This window comes from Acartia tonsa, chromosome 11 (assembly GCF_053477335.1).
Source record: "Acartia tonsa isolate MP-2025a chromosome 11, ASM5347733v1, whole genome shotgun sequence".
NCBI classification, from domain to species: domain Eukaryota; kingdom Metazoa; phylum Arthropoda; class Copepoda; order Calanoida; family Acartiidae; genus Acartia; species Acartia tonsa.
Window position 1 is genome coordinate 25242583 of NC_137270.1, and position 22520 is coordinate 25265102.

The 22520-nt window shown below is 40.1% G+C and overlaps 3 protein-coding genes across 8 annotated transcripts in view; all 3 read right to left on the reverse strand.

The window, feature by feature from the left end:
• The window catches only part of LOC145331690 (uncharacterized), a 34169-nt gene that overhangs the window by 10832 nt on the left and 817 nt on the right, over window positions 1–22520 (reverse strand). The window lies entirely within an intron of this gene.
• Window positions 1–22520, reverse strand: part of LOC145331686 (uncharacterized) — a 29359-nt gene that overhangs the window by 6022 nt on the left and 817 nt on the right. For 4 of the 6 annotated variants that reach the window (XM_080176482.1, XM_080176481.1, XM_080176479.1 and 1 more), the window contains exons 2-10: window positions 14605–14653; window positions 6768–6854; window positions 6403–6423; window positions 5964–6008; window positions 5129–5173; window positions 4836–4856; window positions 3151–3183; window positions 2728–2754; window positions 2560–2580 (exon numbers count right to left, since the gene is read on the reverse strand). In XM_080176482.1, coding sequence (XP_080032608.1) covers window positions 2560–2580; window positions 2728–2754; window positions 3151–3183; window positions 4836–4856; window positions 5129–5173; window positions 5964–6008; window positions 6403–6423; window positions 6768–6854; window positions 14605–14607 — 303 coding nt within the window. In that variant the 5' untranslated portion in view covers window positions 14608–14653. The remainder of the gene's footprint in view (window positions 1–2559; window positions 2581–2727; window positions 2755–3150; window positions 3184–4835; window positions 4857–5128; window positions 5174–5963; window positions 6009–6402; window positions 6424–6767; window positions 6855–14604; window positions 14654–22520) is intronic. The other 2 variants (XM_080176480.1, XM_080176483.1) reach the window with 2 other exon arrangements.
• Window positions 14657–22520, reverse strand: part of LOC145331684 (uncharacterized) — a 34959-nt gene continuing 27095 nt past the window's right edge. Inside the window, exons 22-24 of the mRNA XM_080176475.1 lie at window positions 17126–17295; window positions 15960–16003; window positions 14657–15385 (exon numbers count right to left, since the gene is read on the reverse strand). Of these exons, the coding sequence (XP_080032601.1) occupies window positions 15305–15385; window positions 15960–16003; window positions 17126–17295 (295 nt within the window). The 3' untranslated portion in view covers window positions 14657–15304. The remainder of the gene's footprint in view (window positions 15386–15959; window positions 16004–17125; window positions 17296–22520) is intronic.

Sequence of the window (22520 nt, forward strand, 5' to 3'; positions counted from 1 at the left end):
TGGTCTAACAGACTTATTCACTTAATTTATAAAAAATTAGATTTAACTAATAATATGGTGGTATCTTGTACCAAGAGATACACAAATAACCTTGTGTTGAAAAAAAACAAATAAAAAATGATTCAATTTCTTCTATGAAGAAAAGTGTAATACATGTTCCTTTATTCTCTTTGTACATCAAAAATATGTTTCAAATTTATAATATCAGGTTATATTCCATTAATTTATTAACAACTAAATTTTTTGACACCCCACTTATGACTTTTAACAGCCCCCTTTAACTAAAATCAAGGGTGATTTTATTAAGATTTTACCAAACCTACTTTACATAAGAAATTTATTACATTTAAAATTTTTTTTTATAAAAAGAGGATTGGGATATATCTCCCTCCCAACATTAACTTTAAAAACTATTGTAAAATATATTAAAAGTTATAAACATATATCTATCAAGATCATTAAAGGAATTAACTCAAGTTTGAGGGGGGGGGGGGGGGGCTTAATGCAACCATCTCGTAATCAATGCACAAATTGCACTTAGAATTCGAATTTTGATACAAAACTTGGCATGAGTAATCCTTGGTACATCTATTTTCCCAAAATGGAACAAAAAGTTGCAAAAGTGACGGCTAACAGCTGGCGGCTCAGTCATTTAGCCGTTTTTGGGCTATATTCAGGGCGAAACTATCATTAATTGCATGGGAATCAACTTTTTGAAACATATTTTTGCTTTAAATATCCATTTTTAAAATTTCTTGTACCAGCTGCTAGAACTGACTGAAAATGGCTGGGAGCGGCTAAGAGTATGAAGAGTATATAGGGCTTGTGACATGTCTAGGGGTAGGTTTTTATTGGTACTGAGCTCAAAAATACTACTATAAATAGTGGGGGTCCATCCATTTGGCAGCTGGGGCTGTTACACAGACTGTTAAAAACCTACCTAGAGACACGTCACAACCCCTATCTACTCATTCTACTCTTGGCCGCTCCCAGCTGAGCTGCGGCCATTAGCAAGCTGCCAAATGAATTTTTTTGTGGTATTTTAAAAATTAATAAAATAAAATTAATGGTCTTCTTATCAATAAAGGGGGGTTTGGTGCTGGAAGGTGGGCAAAATTGATATATATTGAGCTAAAATTTTTAAACTACCTGGTCCAGTAGTTACTACATCTAAAAGAAAAACAAAATAAAATTTTTTTTTGTAAGTTAGGTAAAAAAAACTGCAAAAATGGAATTTGACTATGCAGATTTCTTGCTACACCTTCATATGTTATTATTGAGACTGCTCCATTTTTTTGGTAAATTTCAGGTTTATATTGACATGCTAGAATTGAAATTTTGTAAAAATCTTTAAAATTGAGATCACACAAAAGAACTAAAAAAACATTCTTTTTGCAGATTTCAAAAACTTTGAAGTGCTCGTGAGGTCACAATTATTGCATTACAGAAAAAAAACATTTAGCATGGGTCATTTTTTTGCTTAAATCAACCACATTTTTACAGGGGGCAAAAAAGGCTCTTGTCAAGAGGGTGGACATGGGTGGACACCTAGGGACGTGTATCCATCCCCCTTAATTTTACAAGGGTGGTGTAAACAACCCCTATACCAACCTTTTGCACGCCTTTGATCTTAACTATACTTTTAGAGTACATAAAGTTGTAAATTCAGTAACTATTCTACAAAAATTATCTTCCTAAATTGATATATGATTTTCAGGGTAATCTCCGGTGGACTAAACATTAAAATTTTATGGAAAAAAATATATCTTTGGAACATGCATGTCTTGAAATTATCCCCCCTTTGTACTCAATACGCATTATTAATTCTAAGTGCGTCAATTTTGCGTTTAAAGATACCCTTAGTTTAAGCATTAATTTCTCCAAAAAATGATGAAAAAAGATAAAAAAATTTTTGATAAAATGATAAAAGTATATGTAAAATGAAATAACCAGCAAAAAAAAATTACAAAATTACGTTAAATAGAACGAAAATTAGAGCGTTTTGTATGCCTTATAAAATGCGTATTTCTCATGAAAATTGTAACGATTTAGTGCGTTGAGTAAAATGTTTACAAACTTCTCGCTTTTATAAGAAAATAGAGCCTTTGTGGGTAGGAGGGATAAAATAAATAAAATATAGAGTTCTTTAAATATTTTTCCATTTTCCCCCCTTCTTGGTGAGAAAAAACTAGGGGAAAAAAAAAAAAATTTTGTTGCAGGGGAAAAAAAATAAATCTTGTGCAGAATATACACCCATGGATTACTGAGAAAAAAGGTTAAGAAAACAGTATAAATTAAGCAGATTAATTGTGTAAATACTACATAGGCTCACTATAGGTACAAAATTTGAATCTACAAATCAAAATTAAAATTATCTAAAAAGCACATTTATTGTTTGCTTTTTCTAGGATAAGTGAATGAAAGTTTTATGATTTATTCTACATATAAACAAGTTAGCAGTATTATCACTCTAAAACAGGCTCTTTTAAAACATTATGTCCCTGGAGTTCAATATTAAAAAACATGATTGGGTATCAGCTTAAAGTAAAATAACATTACCTCTAATTTCTTTTTGGACACCTAAAAAAATAATTTTAAAGATTAATAATTTTTACTTAACTAATATTTCTTCAAATCTTGTGAAAAGGGGAGAGAAGTTATGCAAAACATTTTATTAATATGTAAGAACTATCAAAATCCAAAAAATTAATAAATGATGATTAATACCTCAGCTTCTTCTTTAGCTTTTGCAATCTAAACAAACAAATTTTAATTGCTTAATTCTAAAATAAATGTTTTTAAACAGCATATCTTCTTCAAGATAAAATGTTTCTAAATAAGTAAGAGATATAAAAATCTGTACATAGAAACAGTTAAAAAATAGTTTTAAAATTCATTAGAGATATTACTTGCTGAATTATGATTATAATTATAATATTGATCAAATCTAATTGTAACACAATGTTAAACATATTAAAACTGGAAAGAGCTTTTCTTGCTTCAATTTTCTTCTTCTAAATTTAGTGGTCATAATAAAACTTTTCAATTAATGCTGTAAGATTGCCCTTATTAACACCTCCAAGGTGAAATGTTTAAATCAACTCCTAAATCATAATTTTTGGACATTAATGCATTTTATTTTAACATTACCTCTAAGTTTGTCTTCTCTTTAGCAATTCTTTCCTACAAAATATTTATTTAAATTACAAAATTTGTGGGGAAATTCTTTAAAATTTAATAAAAAAATAAAAGAAAAGAAAAATGTATCATATTGTATTTTTAGCAATTTTCTTAAATAATAAGAAACAATAGTCTGTCTTTAAAAATTATGTATGAAAATTACCCCATTCCGTTTTAGAAAAATTTTGTTAAAATTTTGGCCCCCAGCCAAAATGGTTGATTTGTGCAAAAAAATGACCCATGCAAAATATTTTTTCTGTAATGCAAATATTGCGATGGTACAAGCACTGCAAAGTTTTTAAAATCTGCAAAAAGACCTGTTTTTAAAGCTCTTGTACCATCTCATTAAAGATTTTTCAAAAATTTAAATTCTAGTGTGTCGATATAAACCTGAAATTTACCAAAAACAAGGATGACAACATCCATAAGTAGCGAAGCACAAAAAATTGTGGATGGGAATACGTAGAAGTAGATTTAAAGTGTATTTATTAAAATCAAGAATAGATTTATTGGAGAAAATAAACACGAAACCTTGTTTTATTTTGCATGATAAAAACGGTTAAGGTAAATTACATACTAGATGCACATAACAATGGGAAAAAATACTTTGAAACTGTTAATGCAAAAAAGTTTTAAAATTGAACCAAAAATACCAAAGATATGGGGAAATGTGTCAAACATATAAAAATAGCCAAAAACCTGCTAAAAGGCAGTTTGGCTGCCATTGTTTCTTTACTTAAAACGCCAGAAATAATTTTAATATCTTTAACTGAAAATTTTTTTAAAATTAGACCATAAACACCAAAGATATGAGGGAAAATGTGAAAAATATAAAAATAGCCAAAAACCTGCAAAAAGGAAGTCTGACCGTCATTGTTGTTTTCTTCAAATGACAGGAAATTTAATTTTGATATCTATAAGTGAAAAAATTTCGAAAATTGGACCATAAACACCAAAGATATGGGGAAAAATGTAAAAAATATAAAAATAGCCAAAAACCTGCAAAAAGGAAGTCTGACCGTCATTGTTGTTTTCTTCAAATGACGGGAAATTTAATTTTGATATCTTTAACTGAAAAAATTTTGAAAATCGGACCACAAACACCCAAGTTATGAGGATAATTTGAAAAAATATAAAAATAGCCTAAAACCTGCTAAAAAGTGAACCGACCGCCATTGATGTTTTATAGTTAATTGTGCTCCTTAATGATAGGAATGTTGTCAAAAAATTTCAGCTCTCTATCTTTTATAGGAGCCGAGAAAATCACGTTTCCCCCAATTCATTAATTACGGACGGACGGACAGACGGACGGACGAACGGACAGACGGACAGACGGACGGACGGACGGACATTGTGAATTATAGAGTAGCTTCGCTACTAAAAATAGAGACCGTCTAATTTATAACATATGAAGGACTAAGGTGTAGCAAGTAATCTTCCAAAGTCAAAATTACAAGAGCTTTAAAATCAGGTCTTTTTGCAGATTTTAAAAACTTTGCAGTGATTGTACAATCGCAATTTTTGCATTACAGAAAAAATATTTTGCATGGGTCATTTTTTTGCACAAATCAACCATTTTGGCTGGGGGCCAAAATTTTTCTAAAACGGGACGGGGTATTGAATATTAATACATATTTTTATTAAGAAAGCCTTACCAGGTATCTTCTTTCTTCTGCCTGAAAATTCAGTTTTTATTGAAAAAAAAAAATTCATTTACATATGATGTATTAAATATAATGTAGTTGAAAAATATAACTCTCTAAGTCTGTATGTCACTCTAGATCAACTTCATTAAGTTATCTAACTTTTTATAGAACAGAAACAGTAAATTCATTAAAAAATGTTGTTAATTAAAAGGGTTCAAAGTTTAAACTTTATTTTTATACAAGTCAAGAAGCAATATTAAGTAATTTCATAAGTAATTATACTACAAACATATTAAATTAACCTGAGCTTCTATTTCCATTCTTTTAATTTCTCTCTGACTTTCCATCTATCATATTAATTCTATTGAATCATATATATTAAGATAAAGTTTAAATTAAACATCATTTGTTTAAATTGGATAGAGCAATTGAAAAGTTTAACATATTTGATTATGATTATGATTGTTAGGTTAGGTTTTAATTCATATTTTGAAGTTGCAAGGCCGTAAATAAAAGGGAGGGTGGGTTAATGCAACCATCTCGTAATCAGTGAGCAAATGGCATGAGTAATCCTTGGTAGTTCTATTTTCCCTAAATCGAAAAAAAAGTTGAAAAAGTAACGGCTGGCGGCTCAGCCGTTTAGCCGTTTTTTTTGCCTATTTTCAGGGTAAATTCATCATCAATTACGTAGGAATTAACTTAAAACATATTTTTGGTTTAATTCATGTTAAATGTTAGGAATAACCATTTTTAAAACTTCTAGTACCAACAGTTACCGTCTAGAACCGTTTGATAGCGTTTTGGAGTGGAAAAGAGTATTATGTGGAGATGGGTTTCGTGACTAATTTGCAATCTAGATATCCAAAAAATGGCAAAACGGCTGAGCCGCCAGCCGTTAGTCGTTAATTTTCCAACTTTTTGTTCGATTTAGGGAAAATAGACCTACCAAGGATTACTCATGGAAATTCAGATGGAAATTCGAATTCTAAGTGCCATTTGCTCACTGATTACGAGATGGATGCATTAACCCCCCCCCCCCCCTTTATAAGATTAAAACCAAGTCAAGCTATATTAAAACCAAGTCAAGCTATATTAAGTAATTCATATGTGATTATACTACAAACATGTTATATTAACCTGAGCTTTTATTTCCATTCTTTTCATTTCTCTCTGACTTTCCATCTATCATATTAATTTAATTGAATCATATATTAAGATAAAGTTTAAATTAAACATCATTTGTTTAAATTGGATAGAGCAATTGAAAAGTTTAACATATTATATTATGATTATGATTGTTAGGTTAGGTTTTCATACCTATTTTGAAGTTGCAAGGCCGTAAATTAAAATTATAAGATTAAAACCAGTTTTTGTATTCATAGAAAACTGGGTATAATACAATGCTAGACATAATTTTTTTGAATGGATGAGAACCAGTTCTAATCCACCGAATGTTAATCGGGTTTGAATGAATACGTGAAAAAGTATTATAATCAATTAATCTATCATGATAAGTTTTAAAAAGTTTTTCATGTTTATTTCAACTATTAAAGCATACTTAAGCATTTCTTCTCACCTCTTTTTCAATTTTCTGCAACTGAAAAAAATTTAATTAATAAGATTTATCTTAGGAAATACTGGATATTAACATATAATTATGATTATCAGTTATCAAGATCATATCCCTACAATCCTAACATGAAATAAAATTGCTAACAAGATAGGATTAAGATTTGAAATGATCTTTAGATCCTTGCTGCCCTCATCAAGCCTAATCCAGAGGTGCATCAAATTGCAACACCAAAAAAAAAATTTAAACTTTAAAAATTATTTTGACATCTTTTACACTCCCAAACGTGAAGTATACTGAAATGTTGAGAATTTGTACCCACTACTAAAGAAAGATTTGACGTCCTTAAATGCGATATTTTATTGGCTGACCTGAAAATTTGGAGTATCCTCAACTCTTGGTGGAGGCATTGCTGGTGTAGGTGGAGGCGGTGCTGGTTTAGATTCGCTTCCTCCCATCTTTATATAACAAAGAGAAATTAGAATAAAATAGAATAGTTCAGGTATCTAAAGGGATACGACAATGTCCGATAAATTGATGTACATCACGAATGATGATACACAAAATTACCCCTTCTGTAGATTACAATTAGTGGTTGAAACGTTGAACACTGAACTAAATGAACCAACCAATCAAAATTCAATTAAGGCCCCAAATGGTAAGCAAACGATTATAGAAAACGTTATTACAAACTTTTGGGACCAGTGTAATAAACAGCCAAGTGTCCCCTCTCTCCCTGAGAATAGTTAGTTAATGGTATTCATTTCATGATTTTTATTTTATTGTCTATAATATGATATGATTATCAGATTGATTAGAATGGTTGAGAACCAGTTCTATTTTCCAGCAGATATTAATTGGTTTCGAAGGTATACAGACAGGAAGGAAAGGAAAAATGGGCAGTTTATTACACTAGTCCCCAAAGTATTAATTTTAGTATCGGCTTCGCATCCGTTGGCTCAAAAACTTTGGGGACTTTAATAAATTTTCATAATATTAAAACCAGTTTTAATCTTAAATCTTATAATTGTACATTTTTATATCCGCGGAACGTGGTAAGCCGAACGTTTCAGCTCACGGGTTGCGAGTTCGAGTCCAACGAGCCTTAGCCTTGAATTATTCTAGCAAAAACAAACTAGCAGGATTTAGTCATACAGAAATTATATATTTAACTGAATAATATTTACAATGAATGTTTACTATATATATACAACAGATTATAACAATGGTTAGGTTTGAAGGGGGTGTGGGACACAAGGGCTTAGCCCACGGCGGTAGACAGGCTGCGGGGGCAGCTGTGGTAAAAGGGGAGGCAGCGCCTCCCGGTTGTATAATTGCGTGAGGGGCGCGTGATAGCTGCATGTTCGTGCCCCTCCCCATATTTAGGCAGGCCAGTTTGACCGCTGGATAGCGGGGTCACCGTCGGTCATGAGGTAAATGGTGATATAATGGGATTAGTGCAGAGGGCTTGTTATGATAAGTCACTGCATAGCAATTCTGTAAACTGCCCGTCCGTCTGGTTGTCGTATTACCACAACCTCCCCTTCAAGGGTTGCGGGGCTCTCGAGCCACCAGGCCTTGAACCTGGGGATACGACAACCTATGTCTGCGCAGGACAGCCTCTTCCTGGGGCACAGCTCGGTGGAGGACAGCTCTGGCTATACAGGCTCCGCGGGACACTCGCTGCTCTGTCTGGCTGTGGTTGGATATCAGCATGGTCAACTCCCGGTTGGCTTCCAGCCGTGGGTTAGCGACGGCCAAGCCCCGTCGTTGGAAATTTTGCCTTGTCTGCAGAACTAACTCTGTCTCGGCGGGTAGCTGGACACGGAGGCCTAGGCTAACTCTGGAGGCTCCCAAGGGGGGAATGACGATGGAAGAAGGCGCATAAAATTCCATGGGGGCGCCTGTTTGGTCCAGGTTACTTGGCCTCCTAGCTCCTACTCGGATGGGGATGGCTGTCATCAGCAGGTGGCACATTGCTTCAGCTTCGTCCTCTGGGGCCGCCTCTTCCATCGCAGTGGCCGCCTCTCCTCCTACAGGCTCGCTGCTGGCCGGCAGGTTCTCCATGTCAGTATCAGGGTTCCAGATGGCATCCCTAGGTGGCTCTGGAGCTGGCGGCGGCAGCGGTGGTTCGTTGGGTTGATGCTGCAGGTTCTCTTCTACCGGGTCACGATCCTGGCCGCTAGGCTGTGGGGCGGCTGCGGCTGGCTGGTACACTGGGAACTGTCCGGGGTCACTAGCTGGCGGCGTCGCAGCTCCGGCAGGCAGCTCGGTGGCATCCTCGTCGCCGTCCAGGTCGCCTTGAATATCCGTTGGAATCTGATGGGCAGTTACATCTCCAGTGTATTTGCGCAGTCGGCCTACAACTTCCGAGATCCTGGCTGTTGGAGAGGCAGGTTTGATGACATAATGGACGTCTGTGGCTTGTCGCACTACCTTCCAGGGGCCAGTCCATCTCTTGGTAATCTTGGCTGCCTTCCCTGGCACCAGGCGGGGGGCCAGATACCAGACCAAGTCTCCAACCTCGTACTTGGCCGTGCCTTCGTAGGCGGCCGCGCTCCTCCGGATGGTTCCCTCCTCTCGCTGCTGGATGGCGTCATACACGGCATGGTAGCGTTGCAGGAGAGCTTGGACGTTGGCTGGAACCGAGGCATACTCTGTGTCTGGCAGCCGGAGCACCATGTCCACCGGAAGTTTGGCCTCTCTCCCAAAGTAGGCCAGGAACGGGGTCACGCCCGTGGATCTGCAGGCCTTGGTGTTGTAGGCGAAGGCAATGGCAGGCAAGTGTGGCTCCCAGTTGTTGTCGTCTCTGTCTAGGAACAGACGCATGCCTGTATTGAGCGTCCAATGGAACCTCTCCACCCGGTTGGACTGCGGGTTGTAGGGCGGTGGATGTGTCAGGCCAATCTCAAGCCTGGAGGCCAGCTCCTTGAATACCTGGCCGGTAAACTCCATCCCATTGTCGGAGTGGATCTTCAGGGGACATCCGAACGTGGCCAGGTGGCGGTGCAGAAGGGCTTCAGCCACCGTGAGGGTGCGCTTGTTGGGGATGGCGTAGAGGCTGACAAACCGGCTGAACCCATCCTGACAGGTGAGGATATAGCGGTTTCCAGCTGGGGTCTCTGGCAGCGGCCCTACCAGGTCAATAAACAGGACTTGCTGTGGATACCCCTGGCGGGAGGGCACATGTATTCCTAACTTCAACCTTTCCTTGGTAACCTTCTGGACACACTCAGGGCAAGTCTGAACCATCAGGCGGACGTCACGGGACAGGTTGGGCCACCAGAAATGCATGGCGACGCGGGCAATAGTAGCGTCCATTCCAAAGTGCCCTGCCATGGGGGTCCCATGGGCTAAAAAGAACGCCTCCTGCTGGAGGGCCGAAGGCAGCAGGTATCTTGTTCTTTCTCCTGTCAGGGTCTGGTCAGTGGTGGTGAGGCAGCTGTGCTCGTCAAGTCCCAGGGCTGCGAAGCGGCTGGCGTACTGCTGCTCGTCTCGTTCCTTGCCGCGTAGCTCAGCCTTAGTTGGGGCTTTGCCATTGGCCACCCACTGGCGGACACGGAGCAGGAGAGGGTCCTGTGTCTGTGCTTCTAACACTCTAGCCGGGTCCAGTCGGGTGGCAGAGGGCCGGCTAGCTGCGGACTCCCCTAGCTGGCAGAGGGTGTGAATGTACTCAGCTTGCTCGGCTAATTCTTCAGCGGTAGCTGTCGGCATGTTATCGTCCTCCCGGCGGCTGAGGGCGTCGGCGTTGGTGTTCTGGGTGCCAGGACGGTGGCAGACAGTGAAATCTAGGGCCGCTAGCTCCTCCTGCCAGCGAGCCACCATCCCTGTGGATGTGTTCAGCGACTTCATCTGTAGCAAGGCTGAGGAATCAGTGTTGATCTGGAAGCTGCGGTAGGACAAGATGCCGTGAAATTTCCGAATTCCATACATAATGGCGGCCATCTCTCCCTTCCAGGACGGGTAGCGAGTCTCGGGGTCGGTTGTCTTGCGCCCCACGGCGGCAATCAGCCTCTCCTTGCCGTCCTGGCATTGACTCAGGATGGCAGAGATGGCGCGGCTGCTGAAGTCTGTGGTGAGCTGGAACACCGCCGGCAAGTCAAACCTAGGTGGCGCTCGGATGGGGGCTTGGCGGAACTTGTCCTTGAGCTGTAGCAGCTGGGCTTCCATCTCAGGTGTCCAGGCCAGGGTCTTGGCCGTTTTCTGCCGATTCATCTCGTAGGTGAGGTCGGCATACTCTGGGATGAACAGGCGGTAGTATCCAAAGAACCCCAGGAGCGCCAGCAAATCCTTAGGGGTGCTGGGTGCCGGCCAGTCCAGGATACGGTCAATATAATCCTCTTGCATGGCTATCCCCTCACGGCTGAGGGTGTGGCCCAGATAATCCACCTTGGCTCGGAACAGCTTGGTCTTGGCTGGCTTGAGGCGGATTCCTCCCCTGCGGTGGGCTTCCAAGACTTCCCGGAGCCTAGCCAGGTGGGCCCAGGTATCCTGGTGAAAGGTCAGGACGTCGTCAAGATATGACTGGAGGTTGGCCGTACCTAATGGATTTAGGACCCCTGCAATAAATCTGGAGTAGACAGACGGTGCCGTAGCAAGGCCAAAGGGCATCCTTTTCCATTGGTACAAGCCCCTGGGGGTGGTGAAGGCGGTGCAAGGCCGGCTGTCCTCGGACACACGGATGGTGTAGTACGCGGCCACCGCGTCTAAGGCACTATAGACGCGGTGTCCTCCCGCTCGTTCTACCAACTGCTGGATCCTGGGCAAAGGGTAGCTATCCAGTTCCAGGCACTTGTTGAGGGCTCTGTAGTCGACGGCCCAGCGGGTGCTCCCGTCCTTCTTCTTGATGGGCACCAGGGGGCTACTCCAGGCGGAGTCTGAAGGCTCTATGACTCCCTCTTGTAGCCAGGTGTCCAGTTGTTTCTCCAGCTCAGCCTCCTGCCGCGGGTTCAGATCCCTAAATCTCTGGCGGATCGGCTGGGTCCCTGGTTTGAGGCGCAGCTGCAGCTCTACTACGTCAGTGCAGCCGGGGGTAGAGTTGGAGAAGACGTCCCTGTACTCTGATAACAAGGTCCAGACCTCCTTCTTGAGCAGGGGGTCCTTGCGCAGGAACTCGTTCTCCTCCATCTCAAGGGCCTCCCACAGCTCCTGCATATCTGGGGGCTCAACAGGTTCTTGGAACGAGTGGATACGAGGGGGAGGCTCATCAGAGACCTCCAAAATGTCAGGCTTGACCAGCTCCCCAGCCACGGGGAGGCCAGCGTCCAGCAGGAGGGGCGTCTCCCCTTCATTTACCACCAGCACTCGAAACACGCTGGCGGAGCCAGGCCTGTGGGCATACAGGCCTTCTGGGATGACAAGATCCTCCCCAAACCTCTGTTCTGGGGCAGCTAGTTGGATGGCATCTTTAGTACGGTGCCCCACTAATTCAACAGGGACAGCCATGACGCCGCGGCCAGGCAAGACCACCCGCTTGGCCGTGCGGAGTTGGGGTGGTTGGCCATCAGTTGGAGTGACAGCGCTTAGCCTATACGTGGCTGGCGCTGGGTCAGCGGCGGCTCCGGGACCCACCGGCCGCGACTTGACGGGCTCGGCCTCGGGAGGGGCTGACGTGTCGGAGCCAGGTGTGGCTCCGAGGGCGTCCGGCCACGATTTGACGGGCTCGGCGCTGGGAGAGGCCGGGGCGCTGGGACCAGCCTGGGCTCCGTGGGCGTCCGGCCGCGACTTGACGGGCTCGGCGCTAGGAGAGGCTGAGGTAGCGGAGCCATGCGTGGCTCCGGAGGCGGCCGGCCACGACTTGACGGGCACGGCGCCGGGAGAGGCTGATTCCTGGGAGTTGAGTGTGGCTCCGGGTGCATCAGACCGCGACTTGACGGGTCTGGACTCGGACTTGGCTGGCTGAATGGCTGGGGGTCCCAGGTAGAGGGGGCCAGGTGGACACGGCTGGCCGTTGATGAAGGTGTCGGCGGAGAAGATCGGTTCTGGAGGGCTGGCAATCTCAGGAAACGTCGTTGGCAGGTTCTCCAGCGGCACCTTGGGCACTGGGGGCAACCCCATGGCTAGCAGGTTGGTCCCCCTATGGGCGTTTAGCGCAGTATCCACCCAGTGCGTGCCTTTCTCGACCACACGCGGCTGCTCTGGCAGTGGGCCTGGCAGAGGCCCCTCGTAACTCAACTCTCTCTCAGCTGTCTCCCGGTCGATGGGGACGCCACGGAGTGGGATGAACTCCCCACGCACCCACAAGCAGGGGGGTTGCATGTCGAAACAGAGCCTAGTTCCGAACTCCTTGAGAAAATACCCTCCTAGGTTCAGAGGGTGTGAGAGATTCCGTACCACAGTCACGTGGTACAGATGGAGTATAAGGGTGTGTGAAACTGCCATATATAATTCTTTTAACTTTCCTATTACCTGGAGGGGCTGGCCTTCCTCGTTAGCAGTCAGGATTTGGGTGTTGTCTGGAACCAACATGCGTTGCACGCCCATTGCGTGCATGAGGTGTTCAGAAATTACAGCAGACCCGGGTACACGGTTGCCAGAATCGACCATGGCATCAACCTGTACGTGCTGGGCAGGGTCAGGAGTGGGAAACCTCACCCTGATATGGCAGGGGAAGTGGAGGTCCTGCCCTTGAGACAAGGGGGCCTCCCGTTCGGCTGGGGTTGGCAGAAACCTCGGTGGTGGCCGAACCGCAGCTATGGTAGTATCGCTTACCATGGTGGCTTAGACTGTAGCTTCGAATCACTAGAGCTTATCAATTATCACTGGGTCAACAATTTTATATTTCTTTTTATCTCTTGGTTGACATTTATACACACTTATGTGTTGTTATCACTAGGAGCTCTAGGTGTGATTCTGGAAGCACTGGCAGCAGGGAATGTCCGTCCTGCAAGGTTCAGAGGGATGGCGGCGGCAGGGAATGTCCCGTCCTACAGCGCCGCTGGTTCGAATCCCGAAAAATGGCGGCAGGGAATGGCCCGTCCTGCAGCGCCTCGGGTTCGAATCCTGGGAGACAGCGGCAGGGAATGTCCCGTCCTGCCGTGCCTGTGGCTCAGATTCTGCTATCCGTCGCAGTGGTAGGCCTTACTTGTGTGCTGGAGCTTCGCAGCCACACATTGCCTTCTCAGGGAGACCAGCACCTAGCTGTCCGTCTCGTAGGTTTGGCCTGGGTGTCCTGGGGCTTGTCCCAGCTACACTTGCCAATTTAGACTCAGTTTTGTAGCCGTTTGAGCTAAATTATCCGATTACCGTGGCTGCGCACCTAGCGCTACTCCTACACGGTACGGAAAAAGCGCCGTAACTGGCGCTTCTAGCAGGCTAAATCTGCTTGCCGTAGGCCAAAGGCCCACATATTGCGTTCAAAATGATGGAAATTCGACCTAAAAAGGCCGTCTCACGGGTCAGTTGGCTTCTCAGTTGGCGGCTGACTGTCCCCTTACTTGCCAAAGGGTCCAATCAGAGGTAGAATAGGCTAATTTCTGTAAGGCTCGATTGAAACACGCTGACACCAAGATGTGGTAAGCCGAACGTTTCAGCTCACGGGTTGCGAGTTCGAGTCCAACGAGCCTTAGCCTTGAATTATTCTAGCAAAAACAAACTAGCAGGATTTAGTCATACAGAAATTATATATTTAACTGAATAATATTTACAATGAATGTTTACTATATATATACAACAGATTATAACAATGGTTAGGTTTGAAGGGGGTGTGGGACACAAGGGCTTAGCCCACGGCGGTAGACAGGCTGCGGGGGCAGCTGTGGTAAAAGGGGAGGCAGCGCCTCCCGGTTGTATAATTGCGTGAGGGGCGCGTGATAGCTGCATGTTCGTGCCCCTCCCCATATTTAGGCAGGCCAGTTTGACCGCAGGATAGCGGGGTCACCGTCGGTCATGAGGTAAATGGTGATATAATGGGATTAGTGCAGAGGGCTTGTTATGATAAGTCACTGCATAGCAATTCTGTAAACTGCCCGTCCGTCTGGTTGTCGTATTACCACAATACGATGCGCATCGTATTTCCGCGGATATAAGATGTACAATTATAAGATTAAAACCAATTTTTTAGCACCGATATGCCGAAATGACTTGGTCCCATTTAAAAATAATAATTTTTTTATCCCTTTTTTTTAAAAAAAAACAAAAAACACCCGAGTTCACGAACCAACAATCAATAAATGTAGAGCAGCTACACTATTTAAAATGAACTCTTACCATAAATATTATACAGTAGAAATACGGTACATTTACATTTTAAATCTGAAAACTAAAAAAAACATAATCAAAACACTGGAATAAACAGAATACAAGAAAAATCACACTGGTTGATAGATTTACATTATTATACAATATTAACTCAAAATGGTAGTATCCCTTAAATCGCATCAAGAGAACTGAAAATATTTTTTCCATTTTTCTCCCCTCCTTGGTGAAAAATATTTAAAGAATATGAGGGAGGAGGGGGGAAAATATGAATCAAATAATAATTTTTTTTTCATTTTTTCCACTTCCTTGATGAAAAAAAAAAATAGGTGGGGAAAAAATACACACCCCTGTGTTTACATTATATTAAGGTTAAAAAATGAGATATTAGAAGGGGGTATTTAAGTTCCACTAGGTAATTAAGGGATAGTACCGAATTACTTTACATACAGCACTTAAAAAAAACTTCTTTACATAAATGCAAAGTTTTTTGTGTTTTAAAAAAATGTACGAAAATTAGAAAAAAATATACTATATACGAAAAACATATTTATACTTAAATATACGAAAATGCGTTAGGTTTAGAAAGCAAATAAAAAATACTGAATAAAAAATACTTTAGTACCCACTAAATACGCTAGGAAAATAAAAATTGGAAGCATTGAGGTATTTCTTTTCTTCTGAACGGAAAGATTAAATATCTTTGGTTGAATTAGGATTTGTTTTTTGAGCCACAGATTTCTTTGTTTGATAGTTTAGATGGTGTGTACCGTGTCTCATCGTTGATGAACATCTAAAAACAAGGATGACAACATTCATAAGAAGCGAAGAATAAAAAAATCATGGAATGGACTAACGGACAAAGTGAATTATAAAGTAAATGTAAATTCGCAGAGAGAAAAAAAAGAAAAATGCAAAAACCCAAAGGAAAATCACAGGACATACAAATCTTAGAAAGAAATTTCAACTGTCTATATTCAATGACAGACGGGAAGATTACCTTTCGCCCATTATGATTAAGTTACGAAGACTGACTAACTAACGGAGGACAAGGTTAATTATAGAGTAGCTTCGCTACTAAACATAGATTATTGACAAGGAGAATTACGCCCAAGAACAGCATAAACAAAAATTAAGATTATTGGAACTCTGTCCATAGGGCGAGAACCCAGTCCCGACCGATCCTTTGTAATCTGTTAATAGCATCGGAAATATAAACACAGCCGAGGAGCTCCTACAGAAGAACAGAGAGTCATGAATTTGCTAGCAGACGAAATGGGTCTCCGCGGCTTAGGCCAGTTGGTTGTCTGGATTATACTATATTACACACATCTATATTTATACATTTATTATGATTAAAAATAAACCTGTCCGTATTTCCTGTAGGTGAAAGATATTTCTGCATCGATTTCTAAAAGCAAATATAGGATCTACTGCAGTTCACGGTAAAATATTGCTGGTAAGCAATATTTCCAAAAATCTACGAATTTTAAAGGCAACTACCTGCCAAACGGCTGAACGTGCAGATCATGCCCGCACACTGTTTTAAGCGGCATAAGAAGGCCTACAAATAATCTGGAATAGCCATAAATCAATAACGCATAATTATCTCGCAGTGCAGAGAAATGCGCGAAAAAGGCCTATTTTACGCGTTTTTTCTTCAGTGAAGCTTTCCCTGTGCATAATTGGATCTTGGCTATTGCAGATTATTTGTGGGCCTACCTATACCGCTTAAAATGGTGTGCGGGTATGATCTGTACGTTCAGCCGTTTGGCAGCTAGCAGCCTTTAAAATTCATAGATTTTTGGCAATATTCGTTACCAGCAATATTTTACCGTGAACTGCAGTAGATCCCAAATATATAATTAAGTTAGGCAAGAAATGCATTTTATAATCGTATTAATATTCTGTATAAAACCACATATCGTATCTACAAAGTCACCGCGCCGCTGAAAGAAAAGTTGAGTGTTTTTTTTTACTTCTCAATCGGCCAATTTCTATGTAATAAAAAATAATGTTAATGGCATTAGCATAATTTACAAGGTGGGGGGGGGGGGGGGGGGAGGTTCTGTCACTTTTGAGTAAAAAGTGATTATGTGCTTTGTCTTTGGAGTGAGATGATGATTTTTTTTTATTTGGCCTCCAGGTTCAGGTGCTGCAGGCTTCCAGGTTGTCTCCGGACAGGTAGAATTTTTTTGAAGAGTTAGAAGTAAACTTATAATACAAAATATGCATCTTTTTAAATGTTATTTACATTAGTTATTTATTAGTTAGTCATTCTGTTTTATAAGTAGACACAGTTTAATATCCGCTGGGTTTGAGCCGGTTCTCAGCCATACTGAAAAATCAAGTACAGCAACCAATTAATGACTATTTTCCTTTAAAACTTTAATTACAAATTAAAAGTTTCATATCATGACAGTTTTGTTATGGTTTAAATCATATAATTTTTTATTTTAATATCCGCGAAAAGCTGTCTATACGATGAATAAATATTAATGCAATGTTCCAACTATAACAATAAGAAAATTACCTTTAGTATATGCTTGTCCTATAATTGACATTTGACCCAAGGGTCGTGAATTTTCTGTTACACTACAATTTTCTGTTGAATTTTTACCAAACGTTGACTGTGGTTTTGGACTAGAGTTTGGTTTACTTAGATAGACGTTTTCCTCTTGTTTGGTACATTTCTTGGGATGGCTAAAATAAGATTATTAGCAAATACATACATAAGTAAAAAAAAGAATATAAGAAAAGTGTTTCAGAAATATCACACATAAGGGGGGGGGGGGGTGCGTAATGACATCTATTCTTAATCCGTGAGCAAAATGGTCTAAATATTGAGCTAGACCCTTTAAACTTGGTATATAAGCCTAGTCCTGTAGGTATTACATCTAAATGGCAAAAAAATCCAAAAATTTTTATTTTTAGGTTAGGTTAGGTAAGAAAAACCCTGCGGAAGTGGGGTTTTTAGGCTTTTTTGGTCTATATTGATGTGGAAACTTACCTTAAATTGTTTTTTCTTAGGGTTTTAACTTAAATACACTGTGTCTATTCATAAGGACATTATTTAAGATGATTCAGCAAGTTGGGGACCGACCCCAGGGGGCTAGGTGGGTGGCCCGCAGGGGTTAAGTGCATATTTTCCAATATACATGTTGTGACACATCAAATTATAGGTTTTTTAGGTCAAGGAACTCAAATTCAGAGCTAAAATAAGCATTAGACTAATCTGAAGCTAGCCCCAGCGGGCTAGGTTGGTAGCCCGCAGGGGTTAAGTGCATTTTTTCCAATATATATCTTGTTATATATCAAAATATAGGTTTTTTAGGTCAAGGAACTCAAATTCCGAGCGAAAATTAGCATTAGACTAACCTGAAGCTAACCCCCCCGGGCTAGGTTGGTTTTCTGCAGGGCTTAGGAGCATTTACCTAACCTAACCTAGAAACTTACTTATATTTTTACAGGTTTTTTTCTTGAATAAACTGTGTCTATTAATGAGGACTTTATTTAAGATGATCCAGCAAGTCGGGGACCGACCCCAGGGGGCTAGGTGGGTAGCCCGCAGGGGTTAAGTGTATTTTTCCCAATATACATGTTGTGATACATCAAATTATAAGTTTTTTAGGTCAGTATCTCAAATTCAGAGCTAGAATTAGCATAAGACTAATCTGAAGCTAGCCCCAGCGGGCTAGGTTGGTGGCCCGCAGGGGTAAAGTATTTTTTTCCAATATATATCTTGTTATATATCAAAATATAGGTTTTTTAGGTCAAGGAATTCAAATTATGAGCGAAAATTAGCATTAGACGAACCTGAAGCTAACACCCCCGGGCTAGGTTGGTTTTCTGCAGGGCTTAAGAGCATTTACCTAACCTAACCTAGAAACTTACTTATATTTTTATAGGTTTTTTCTTGAATAAACTGTGTCTATTAATAAGGACTTTATCTAAAACTAGCGTCTACGCCCCTAGAGGCCTCTAGGAGCACTTGAGGAGGGGGGAGTCGAATTTGATAACCCAATTTTTTTATATCAGATTTTAAAAGAAAAAGTAAAAAAAAATTTTGGTTGGGTGAACATTTTTTGTTGGGGGGGCCTTCCCCCTCCTTTTGATTTTAAAAAAAAAAATAGAAAAATAAAAAAAAAAATTTTGGGGAGGATTTTTATTTTTTGGGGAGTTTGGGGTGTCCCACCCCCCAAGAAAATAGTTATAAACCTTCCCGGGACCTATGAGAAGCTACCCTGTTAAGGAGAACCCGATCGGTTCAGCGGTTAGCGAGATCCTTTGGTACAAACACACAGACACACAGACATCCTGTTACTTTATTATAATATAATAATAATATAAATATATACTCCGACGAGCCCCGTTTAGGGCCATAAAGGAGGTGCTAACATAAAAGTCAAGCTTCTTTCAGGTGTTTGTCAATCTTTACTTTGAATTGAGCCAGGCTGGTAGAAGATTTTATTTCGCTTGGGAGATTGTTCCAGCCTCTTACTGCTCTAGAACTAAAAGAGTTTTTGCCAATCTCTGTTCTGCGGAAAGTTAGATTTAAGTTCAAATCTGGGTTAGGTACAGATGAGCGGGTTGAAACTCTGTTGGGGTTTGATCTTGTGAACCAGACTTCCGGATTAACATTGCTTAAGTTGTTTAAAATCTTGTAAGTTTCAATCATATCTGCTCTAAATCTTCTTTGTGATAGAGTTTGAAGATTTAAATGCTTCAACTTTTCTTCATAGGTGCCATTAAGTCCAGAAATCATATTAACAGCTCTCCTTTGAACCTTCTCCAGAAGTTCACAGTCACCTGCTTGCCAAGGGGACCAGGCAGGTGTGGCATACTCCAAGTGTACTCTGACATGTCTCTTATAGAGATCAAGAAAAACTTTCTTATCCCTATAGTGAAAAGTTCTTGAAATTTGGGACAGAATACCATTTGCAGTTCTTGATGCTTTGATGCACTGTTCACTAGGTTTGCCTGATTTATTAACAAGGACACCAATATCCTTTTCTGAGTCCACTTTCTCCAGTATCTTGTTGTACATTTGGTATTGATACTCTTTGTTGTTTCTGCCATAGTGCAGGACTTTACATTTCTCCACGTTGAACTCCATTCCCCACTCTTTGGCCCATACACACAGAGCATTTAGTTGGGATTGAAGAAGATCCCTGTCAGCTTCTGATTTAACAGGGTGGCCAAGTTTGGTATCATCAGCGAATTTACTGAGGAACTTGACTTTATCAGCTGATAAGTCAATATCATTTATGTATATCAGGAACAGGATAGGGCCTAAAACTGAGCCCTGTGGGACACCTGAAATCACAATACACCAATCACTCTCCACACCATTAAGGACAACACGTTGTTTTCGGTCTGTAAGCCATGCTTTAATCCATTCATACACTTTCCCTGTAATGTTTAAAGATTTAACTTTGGCGAGAAGCTTTGAAATGGGCACTTTGTCAAATGCCTTTGAAAAATCTAGGTAGATAACATCAACAGGTGTATTCGAGTCTAAACAGTTTGATATTTTCTCACAAAATTCAAGCAAGTTTGTAGTGCATGAACGACCTTTAGTAAAACCATGTTGTGATGGCAAAATTAATTCAAAATTTTCCAGATGTTCCACAAGTTTGTCTTTTATCAGAGATTCTAAAATTTTGCCTGGAACACTTGTTTGGTTGACTGGTCTGTAGTTTGAAGGTTCTCGTTTACTGCCTTTTTTATAAATAGGTGTAACATTTCCTATTAACCAATCAGCAGGCACATCACTTGATTGTAGAGACTTGTTGTAGATTATTGTCAAAGGTTCGATTAGTTCATCTTGGAATGTCTGCAATATATAGCTTGTAACTTTATCTGGGCCACATAAATGTTTTTTCTTCCAGTTAATAACTTTATTTTTCACCATTTCCTTTGAAATTCTAAAATTTTCAAAAGGTTCTACATTTGGCTTTGAAGGAATTTCCTCACAGTTAGAATTGTCTCTAGTGAAAACACTGGAAAAATGTGAGTTAAGGATTTTGGCAATATTTAAATTGTCATTTATAATTTTGCCATTAACCAAGAGTGGTCCAACACCAGTTTTTTGTTTAGTTTTGCTACGAACATATGAATTGAAGGTTTTTTGATTACAGTCTTTTGAAATTTTCTTCTCAAACTTTCTCTTGCTGTTTCTCACTGCTTTTTTACACTTTTTTTCAATAGACTTATAAATTCTATAGTTCTCATCTGTTCTATTTTCACAAAATTCAGCAAATCTTCTTCTTTTCTGTCTGGATAGTCTGATGACATTTCTGGTCATCCACACAGGGCGTGGTGTTGTTCTTCTTTTAATTTTGGGCACAAATCTCTCAATACCTTCATGTATAACATCTTTGAATAGGTTATATCCATCATTAGCACTTAAATTAGATACATCAGCAACTAAATTAGCATTAGTAAAGTGATTAGAAAGACCAACTAAATCAGCTTTGTTCCAATTTAAAATATAATCACATTGTTCATTATTGTCATATGAGGTTAAAACATCAATGCTTAAAATACAATGGTCACTATTAGATAAATTACCAAGGTTTTCAATATTTAAAATACAGTCAGGTTTATTAGTTAAAACAAGGTCTAAAACATTTCCCTTTTTATGGGTTGGAAAATTTACAAGTTGATGAAGAAATTTTTGATTTAAAATGTCAGTAAACAGAGCATATTTTGAAGAATTACTACTATAAGTATTCCAATTGATTTCTGGCATGTTAAAGTCGCCAATAAAAAGATTAAAATCATTATCATTACTATTTTCAATAACATTACAAAGTTTAATTAAGTTTTCACGAGTGGAGTTGGGTGAGCAATAAATAAGATTTACAGTAAAAATGTTGTTGTCAGAATCATCAATTACATTAAATGTACAATATTGGTTAAAATCATATTTATTGTCAATAGGTAAAACATGTAGGCCATTTCTTACATATACAAGAAGGCCACCTCCAATGCCAAATTGTGTATCACAGCGGTCATAGCATAAATTAGGTTCAAGATAATAATTGTCAATAGAGAGAAAAGCATTATTAATATTAGAATTACACCAAGATTCACAAATCAAAATTAAAGCAGGTTTTTTTTCATTAGCAAGTAATTCAAGATCATCAAGTTTACTAACAATACTGCGAGCATTTAGATAAATAATATTTAATACTGTTTGTGACTTTTTTTTCTCTGTTGGCTTAGGGGAAGCTCTTCCTCCATCTCCTCCTCCTCGTTCTCCATTTCTGATTTTCTCTTGTGACTTGGGATCCTCAGACGTAATGGTGGTATTTTCTTGCTTTTTTCTTTCTCTGCATTTGTTAGGGCAACTTTTTTCAGGTACCTTTGTCCTCTTTGTCCAAGAGCCTTCCATATGAAGTTTTTTGCTTCATTTGGTTCATTCTCCATCATCTCTTTGTTTTTGGCTTCAGCTTCTCTGGATACTCTCTTATCTTCCTCTAGTTGTCTGGTCGTTAGGTCGGGAGATATGGATACATCTTTAAAGAAAGTACTTTCACCAAGTTTGTAGGCACTGTTCAGAATTTTGTCTCTGACCACCTGGCTCCTAAATCCAACAACAATAGGCTTTTTAGCTGAAGCTTTACCAACTCTGGCTAAAAACTTAATATCTTCTTTCATTTTCAGCTTAAAACCTAGTTCTTGCAGAAGTTCAAGCACAGAATCTTCATCAACTTTTTTCTTAGCATTGTCTCCAAGTTCTGAGTTCGGGTCCTTTATACCAAACACCATTATGTTTGACCTTTTGCTTTCTCTCAGGGACAACTCTTCAAAAACAATTTCATTGTCAGATTTAGGTTGGGTTTTAAGATTTGCTACATCCGAAGCCAAGGATGTGATTCTGTTGTCCAGATTCTTGGTATCAGGTTTCTGTTTTTTCAGCT